The sequence below is a fragment of the Mus caroli genome, chromosome 7 (assembly GCF_900094665.2).
Source record: "Mus caroli chromosome 7, CAROLI_EIJ_v1.1, whole genome shotgun sequence".
NCBI lineage: Eukaryota > Metazoa > Chordata > Mammalia > Rodentia > Muridae > Mus > Mus caroli.
In genome coordinates, this window is record NC_034576.1 from 99905451 (window position 1) to 99914526 (window position 9076).

General features: G+C 40.3%; 1 protein-coding gene across 1 annotated transcript in view; it reads left to right on the forward strand.

Moving 5' to 3' along the window:
• The window catches only part of Gab2 (GRB2 associated binding protein 2), a 193390-nt gene that overhangs the window by 126399 nt on the left and 57915 nt on the right, over positions 1–9076 (forward strand). Inside the window, exon 2 of the mRNA XM_021168220.2 lies at positions 1329–1629. Coding sequence (XP_021023879.1) covers positions 1329–1629 — 301 coding nt within the window. The remainder of the gene's footprint in view (positions 1–1328; positions 1630–9076) is intronic.

Below are 9076 nucleotides of genomic sequence, written 5' to 3' on the forward strand. Positions count from 1 at the left end.
CAGTGAGTATGTAGTAATGAAGACTCCAATCATGCAGTGAGTATGTAGTAATGAAGACTCCAATCATGCAGTGAGTATGTAGTAATGAAGACTCCCCAATGCTCTGTAATTGTATGTAGTTTTTTTGGTTGTTTGGAGTTTTGTCTTTTTGACTATTGTATATTAGTTCTGCTCAGCGTTTTCTCAGTCTTGTTGAAGAGATACAATGTAGAAAACAGCATAAGAGCATCTGTACCCAAGTTTTAAATTCTTCAATATGGGATAATATAAGGCATTTGTCCATTCAGTAATACAGATGGAATGCTGGCATGAGTAAGGTCCTAGGGAAACATATGTCAGTAAACCAGGCTGAAGAAAAAGAAGAAGCTAAATGCTCAGAGAATTTCCACAAGGATTTCTCAGCAGCAATTCTTCAAAGACACCATGGTTTGGTGAGAGACATACTGTAGGAAGTTTGGAAATTAATTTTCCTGCAACTTTGTGTGACATTGTTGTTTTAACTCACAGTGCTTTAACGGGTTCACACCTATAAGCTGAGATTTTTATGGCTTTGCAAGTGCTTTCTAGCCTGATATTTTATGAGTATGTATCTAGTCTAAAGAAATAGTTGCACTTCTCCTCTACAAGTTCTAAAAACTGTCCTTAATTTTTGAACTGAGGAATCTAAAAGGGAAATGTAGACCATCAGTGCCTAAAGGGTCCAGCAGGCCCTATGTTAATAGCCATGAATCCATGGGGTACTTGCTGAGAACTTCCAGGTTCTTGTGTCCTAGAATAAAGAACTGGACTAGGGACACAAGGATAGTAATAGAAATAGAGACAAATATTGGACTTGACATTTTGGATCCTTTATTTAAAAAATTTATATAACACTTTCCTCCCTCATTTAGAGGGCTTGAATTTTGGGGTGTGTGTGTGTGTGTGTGTTTTCTTATTGGGGAATGTTCTTGCTTTGTTAAATGTACCCAATGGCCAGAAGTTTCCTGACTTCCTCTGCTAACTGGCTTCTTTTATATGGTAATCTTAATTATTTAATTACATATTTATTTGGTGGAGCACAAATGTCATGATACATGCATGGAGATCAGATGATAACTCCCATACCTTTTGGGTTTCAGGGATTGATCTCAGATCATTAAACCTAGTGGCAAGCACCTTTATCCAATGAGCAATCTGATAGGGCCCTCATATGCTATGGAGCCTTTCTCTCCAGGCCCTACCCTCTTGTAATACCCATCTTCAATCAATGCTATGTGAGGATTTGATAAAGGCTTAAAATTAACTAATGATATTTTCTCCTTCTTCCCAATACCTCTCTGGTGATTTAGGCCTGGAAGAAACGCTGGTTTATACTTCGGAGTGGCCGAATGAGTGGAGATCCAGATGTTTTGGAATACTACAAGAATGAGCACTCCAAGAAACCCCTGCGGATCATCAACCTGAACGTCTGTGAGCAGGTGGATGCAGGCCTGACCTTCAACAAGAAAGAGCTGCAGGATAGTTTTGTGTTTGATATCAAGACCAGCGAGCGCACATTTTACCTGGTGGCTGAGACAGAGGCTGACATGAATAAGTGGGTCCAGAGCATCTGCCAGATCTGTGGCTTCAATCAGGCTGAAGAGAGCACAGGTATGAGACAAGCACAGCTCTTTCCCAGGGAATTCTTCAGAGGCATCATGTTCCTCTAGCCAGGAAAACTGGCTCTGGTTAAGATTTCTTTTTGGCAAATGTGATTGGCAAATAAGGAGAGTATAACAGTTATCCTGATATAGATGAACCTCCTGGTTCTAATAATGTTCAAATTGGGAACTAAGAAAGGCTATGGTCATGACAATGCTAAAGATAGTTCAGGTGCCTTGAAGCTTCTACCATTTGTCAGCTCTCAACCACTTCTCCCACTCTTGTTTTGCATACTGCACCTTGTCACCTATCAGCCATGCTGTAGGGAAGGTCTCTCTTTAATCACATCTCTGATTCATTTCTCTCTGTTCTAGTCCATCTGTTTCAGGCCATCTCACAGTTTGCTTGCTAGTTTCTTAGGTATCCTTTGTGTTATTGATACATAGTCTTGAGTTCTGTATATCCACTTGAGGACAGTTGAAAGAATGAAATGCTGACTTTATGTTTGAGTTTTGACGGCCCTTTTTTAAAAAGTACCTCAAATTGTGTGGGTATCTATGTTTTATGTGTGCGGAGGTGTGTGAAAACCCATTCATGGACATATAGCAGCCAAAGGTGTACACTAGATATCTTCTTCTATTGCTCTCCACCTTATTTATTAATATGTAAATATCTTTTCTTCTTAAAAATCTTCCTACTTATTTTAGAACTTACTAGTAGCTCACATTTGTAGGTCATGACTGTGATTTTTAATTACAGAAGTTTTATTACCACTATTACAAGACTATTTCTAGGCACAGTATTTTAAAATGAAGGACCACCTTCATGAATGTAATATTTTTAGCATTAAAAATGTGTGGTTGCATCAATAGCAAATTATAAAAGATTGACCCAAATCAACTTGAATGACTTACCATCTATGAAATTAGGGCACAATGCTTTTCTTGTCAAAAGTAGTCCATTGGGCTGGCAAGATAGCTCAGCAGATAGTATTTGCTGCATAAGCATGACAGCCTGAGCTCTGTCTCCAGGATTCATGGTCAGAAAGAAATAGCTCACAAAAGCTGTCCTGACTTCAGTCAAACTCACTGTGGCAGCATTCATAGTGACAGTAATTTTTATTTCATTATCATTTTTTGATGGTGCTGGCAACTAAACACAAGACTTTTGCTTCTAGGAAAGCACTCTATTACTCAGCTGTGTCCCTGGCCCTCATCATTTTCTACAGAATAAATGTCATTTACATAGATCTAGATATAATTAGAAGGTTCTGATTCTTCATGTGAAGGCAAGACTCCAAAATGACACACAGGTAATAATTCAAGTTTATAGCTCATAAATCACTGAAAGACAATTTTATTCATTCATGTACTGTAACTCATTCAAGAATATGGGGTTATATTACATCACAGCATCATTTGAGCTGGCTAGTAATGAACATTTTACAAGTTTATGTTATAGTTACAAACCATTGCTATGTAATTTGAAATGTTAACAATTGCCTAATATTCTAAATCTCAAACACCTATTAGCAGTGGAAGAAAACCATGTATGGTTATCAAAAACAGTGCCTGTTCCAACCAAGTAATTTAATGTAAAATATCATGCCAGGTCCTCTCAAAATCATGAAATCACAAAAATAATGATTAGGATCTCACTGTTGATGTTAATTGATAATTTGAAAACATAAAATGACAGCCAGAAGTTATAAATGTATGACTGAATAGTTATAGTACAGTGAGGTTCTTGTTTAGAAAGCTGGAAAACAGCTCACAGACCAAAGATCTAGGGAGATCAGAAGATAATTCAGTCAGTAAATTATTTGCTACCCAAGCATGAGGACCTGAGTTCACTGCACTCATATAAGAAGCTATGCAACACTGCAACAACATGCTGGAGAAATAGAGACAGGCAAATCTTTGAAGCTTGCTACCAGCCTAGCCAAATCAGTGAGAGGCTCTGTTCCAAAAAATAAGATAGAGAGAGACTAAGGAAGACACCAAACAGCAACTTCTGGTTTCCACATGCATAATGTATACATCCATTTGCTTATACATAGGCACACGTGTGCAAATATGCCCACAAACATGCATACACATACAAAGAGGGCAACCATATTTGGTCATGGTGACTCATGGCTGTAATACCAACACTCAAGAAGTTAAGGATCTGTGTTCATTCAGAAATGATGCACCTCAAATTATTTAGACTTCTGATTGCAAGAACCACTCATGGGACAGGGAAGTCAGGAGAACAGTTATAGGCTTTCTAGGATAGGGTCAGGCTGGAGGTGAGGATCTTTCCAGGAAGACCCAGATGGCTCAGATAAATGAAAATGTGTATTCGTGTTCTTGTTTCTTTTTTTTCCATTTTTTTTATTAAGTATTTTCCTCATTTACATTTCCAATGCTATCCCAAAAGTCCCTCATACCCACCCCCAACTCCCCTACCCACCCACTCCCCCTTTTTGGCCCTGGCGTTCCCCTGTACTAGGGCATATAATGTTTGCAAGTCCAATGGGCCTCTCTTTCCAGTGATGGCCTATTAGACCATCTTTTGATACATATGCAGCTAGAGACAAGAGCTCCAGGGTACTGGTTAGTTCATATTGTTGTTCCACCTATAGGAGAAGGAGAAGAATTTCAGAATGTGGCATAAAGACTGTTTTTGTGGTATTTTGGTGAAGAATGTGGCTACTTTTTACCCTTGTCTGAAAAGTCTGCCTGAGGCTAAGGTTAAGAGACTTGGATTAACTGCATTAATTGCATTGACAAAAGAAGTTTCAAAAAAGCCCAGCAGAGACTTTGTTCTCTGGTTAAGTCTTATGAAGAGAAGTTTGAACAAGCATTGCAAGCTTAGAAAGGNAAAATATAAAATATATGGTTTGAGTATTAAAGGAGTACCAGGAATCGTATCGTGTGTTCTAGGAGATAAAAGATTAAGGGAGTGGGACCTTGGGGCAAGATTCTACCCAGTTTAATTAGATCCAGGCATGGTGGTACACACCTTTAATCCCATGAGACAGCATGCTGATCTCTGCATTCAAGGTCAATCTACAGAGCAAGAACCAGAATAGCCAAGCTTAGGCAGTGAAGGATTTAGAAAGCATAAAGCTAGTGATAATGTAATAGTACAAGGGGATCATATTCTAGTTCCTGTAAGCAGCAGAATTTGGCAGCTTCAGCCATGTGGCTCTGGCTCTAGATTTAAGAATGGAAGGAACTACTGGGAAAATTGATGGTGGTTAGTTGGAGCTAAGGAATTAGCAGTGATTAAGAAGAGACCAGCATCACTGAGGTGAAATCTTCTGGAAATTGTTTTCTGGGAGCACAAAGAAGCTGTGTTCCAGAGATAACCAAGGTTGCACCTCATGCTGNGGCTNGACTTGGTAATGTGTAAGAGTCACTCAGGTGGNACTGCTTGTGAAGGAATGAAGGCATAATGGAGAGAAGCTGAGGCTTAGCACTGTGAGAGGCCAGGGAAGGCCATTGGAGAAGGTGAAGCCTCAGCTGTAGTTGATGGCCCANGACTGAAGGGGTCATGCAAAGGATTTGAGGCTTGGCACCCTGAAGAGAGCCTATGAGAGGCTATTGGTGAAGCCTAGTTGGAGTGGAATANCCCAGTGTATTGGAGATGTCAGTACCATGGAGTGATCACCAAGAACTGCAGCTGTAGTGGAGTGGATCAACCTGAGCTTAGAGTGCTACAGAGCNCAGAGCTGGAAAAGTGATGCCAGCCCTTAGGAGGAGTCCAAAAGATCAAGTGGAATCCCAGACTGAAACAAGAAGCTGTAACATTGAAATTGCCTTGGAGACTCAAAGATGTTAAAGATACCAGAGCCATGGGACACATGCTGAGGAAAGCTGCTAACAGGGAGTGGAACCAGCCCAGGAGAAAGCAGTTTGTTGCAGTCAACAAAGATGAAAAAGGAGTGGAGATCTGAAGACCGCTTTGACATCAGCCATGGAGATGCAGAGTTTGGAGTTTGCCCAGCTGGTTTCCTGCCTTGCTTTGAGATTACAGTTAATTAAGTTGGATGAATCTCAGAAGAGACCTTGAACTTTGGACTTTTAACATTGTTGTGACTGCTATAGACTATGAGGACTTTGAAAGTTGGACTAAATGCATTTTGCATTATGCTATGTTTAAGTGTGGCCCCCATAGACTCATGTTTTTGAACAAGTCTATGGGGACCAGGGAGTGGAATGTGATGGTTTATATATCCTTGGACCAGGGAGTGGCACCATCTGAAGGTGTGGCCTTGTTGGAATAGGTGTGACCTGGTTGGAATGGGTGTGTCACTGTGGGTGTGGGTATAAGATCCTCACCCTAGTTGCCTGGAAGTCAGTCTTCCACTAACAGCCTTTGAATGAAGACGTAGAACTCTCAGCTCTGCCTGCACCATGCCTGCCTGGATACTTCCATTCTCCCACCTTGAAGATAATGGACTGAACCTCTGAACTTGTAAGCCAGCCCCAATTAAATGTTGTTTTTTATAAGACTTGCCTTGGTCATGGTGTCTGTTCACAGCAGTAAAACCCTAACTAATACAAGGACTATTGCTTTTTTTCCCTTTGGCAACTTGCATAGCACCTTCTGGTACTATAAAAGCTATTCCTTGGGCAGGAGGCTTCCAGGTCTGCTCTGGCTCAGTTCTAATTCCTGTGTCTACAGTATGTGGACTCTTCAGAAATAAGGGCTTATCTTTAAATTCTGGAAGGTAACTAAGGGCAATGGCAATAACCTATATTGTTTTATGAGTTTCTTAGACTCCCCTGACTAACAACTAGAAACTAGTTTTCTTATGCTTGGTACTGAGATTTTTGGCAAATAGGTTATAGCTCTTGGGGGAAAGCAGTATCATCCTAATAGCATCACTTCACTTAATGTATACACATGTGCACACATATATACTATATGTAATTTTAGGTAAACATTGTATGGTTCTCAGGACTGGAAAGATAGCTCAGCAGGTAAGAGCATTGGTTGCTCTTCCAGAGAACTTCAGTTTCATTTCAAGCACCTACATGGCTGTTAATCAACAGTCTTTAACTCTGCTGGACCTTCTTCTGGTCTCCACAGGCATTGCATGGTGCACAGACATGTGCAGACAAAACATCCATACAGTGCTGAGATGATAGACAGATAGCACTGCACCCAGCTCCTTAAATGGGTGTACTTAATCAGGGCTTCAAAACTCATGTGTGCCAAACAGACACTATACTGAATGAGCCATCGACTGAGCCCTGTACTCTCTCCTTAGGTTGGTCACTGCTCACTGTCCCTGCTGCTCTACAGGAGCTTCTTAGTTTGTTGTCCGTTACATTTGAAATGAATCAGGTCTCCATCTTCTGTCTGTGGACAGTAAGTTTTCCTAGTACCCATTACTGAAGAGGCTGTCTTCTCTCTAGTCTATGTTGTCGGTGCGTTTGTTGCCAATGAAGTGGATAAAGATATGGATTTGGTTAGGGATTTCTCATCTATTTCATTAGTCTGTGTATTTGTTTTTATTCCAGTATCATGGTTTTTGTTACTATGCCTCTGTAGTATGGCTTGAAACTCTGGTATAATGTCTTCATTTGTTCCTTTATTTTTCAGGATGGCTTTGACTAAGATTTTTCTTCTAGTTCTATAAAGATTGTCATTGGTTTTTTGATGGCAATTTCATTAGATATATAAATTGCTTTAGGTGGTGTCTATATTTTAACTATTAATTCTTCCAAGCTTTGAACATGGGAATACTTATATTTTTGTGTCTTCAGTTTCTTCATTAGTGTTCTTTAAATTTTCATTTAAGTTGTCCTACTTTTTTATTTTTAGAGTCTTTGGTGCTATTTTTGTAGGATTTATAGTGATCATGAATGAAATTGTATAGTTTCTTTCTCAATGAGATTATTATTAGTGGTCTATTATTGGTTTGTTATTGATGTGTGAAAATGTTATTGATTTCTGTGCTAAGATATCTCAGTTGGTAAAATGATTATTTGACAAGTATAAAAACCCAAGTTTAGATTCCTCAGAACCTACATAAAAAAGTCATGTTTGATGGAGCATATGCGTATAATTCCAGAAATGCCTAGATAAGAGCTGGGGACATAAGGATCACGGCAGCTTGCTGTCCAGGTATTCTGGCCTACTTGGCAAAAGTTTCAGTCCAGTCAGAGTCCCTGTGTTAGACAAAAGGTAGAAAATACCTGAGTTTGTCCTCTGACCTTCACACATGAAACACTCAGGTGGAAATAATAAATTTGGGGGTTGTTTTTTATAGCACTTTAGAGTGACTTTAAGTCATAATAACATATGTGCAGAGGGCCTAAATCTATACCATGAGTGCTCTCTGGTAGTTCCGTCTCTGTGGGCCTGTATGGGCTCAGCTTAGTTGAACTAGAATAGAAATATCTGGCAAAAGTAAATGCAGTTTTTCCTATTTGGCATTGAATAAGAGACTCCAGACACTCCTGACTCCTCTGCATAGGGGTCCCACAGCTGGCTCAGGTGTCCCTCCTTACCATCTCAGATTGTTGCAGTCTGGGTGCTAGAATATTCTTCATACAATGACTCCTAGGGCTGTAGTCCAGTGAGCAGATTCTACAGGTGGGTCTGTAGCTGTACTGAGAGTATCTGCTTCAAATTTCTGCTCTAGGGCTTTGTGACCCCAAGCCGTAATCTCCTCTGTAAACTGTGCTCTCTTCTTGCAGTGCTTCTGCTTCTCTGTGGGTTCACTGGGCAAACCACGAGTCTGGGCAGCACTCCATCTGTGTACTCCCCAGAACTGTGCACAGTTTTTCTTGCCTGGGTTACCTGATTGTTGCCTAACCTTGGGGAGATTCCTTCATATAGGGAGCCACATTCAAATACTCCTTAGACTTTATCTGCCTCCCTTCCCCTTAAGGGTTATGATGGGATCCATTGAATGTTTCTGGTATTTTACCTTCAGCTGGAAGTTTCTATAGCAGATGGAGTCTTTTTTTTTTTTTTTCAACTTTTTTGCCACCCCCAGATTCTTATTTCTACTGCTTCCCTGCAATTCCTCATGTATTCCAGCCAAACATCTAGTATAAACCTGAGGGACCAAACCAGACCAGGAGTGAAACTGAGTCTGAATATTCACACAGATTGGAGAAGACATCAGCTTCCTTAAAAAGAGCTTCTTCCAAAAGGAAACACAGGCTAATTCGGCAGAAAGAAAAGAACAGAAAAATGCCAAAAAGATTTCATCTCATATATGTGGGACCCATTTTTTTAATATTTTTTATTAGGTATTTTCCTCATTTACATTTCCAATGCTATCCCAAAAGTCCCCCATTAGCCCCCCCCCACTCCCCTACCCACCCACTCCCACTTTTTGGCCCTGGAGTTCCCCTGTACTGGGGCATATAAAGTTTGCAAGTCCAATGGGCCTCTCTTTCCAGTGATGGCCGACTAGGCCATCTTTTGATATATATTCAGCTAGAGT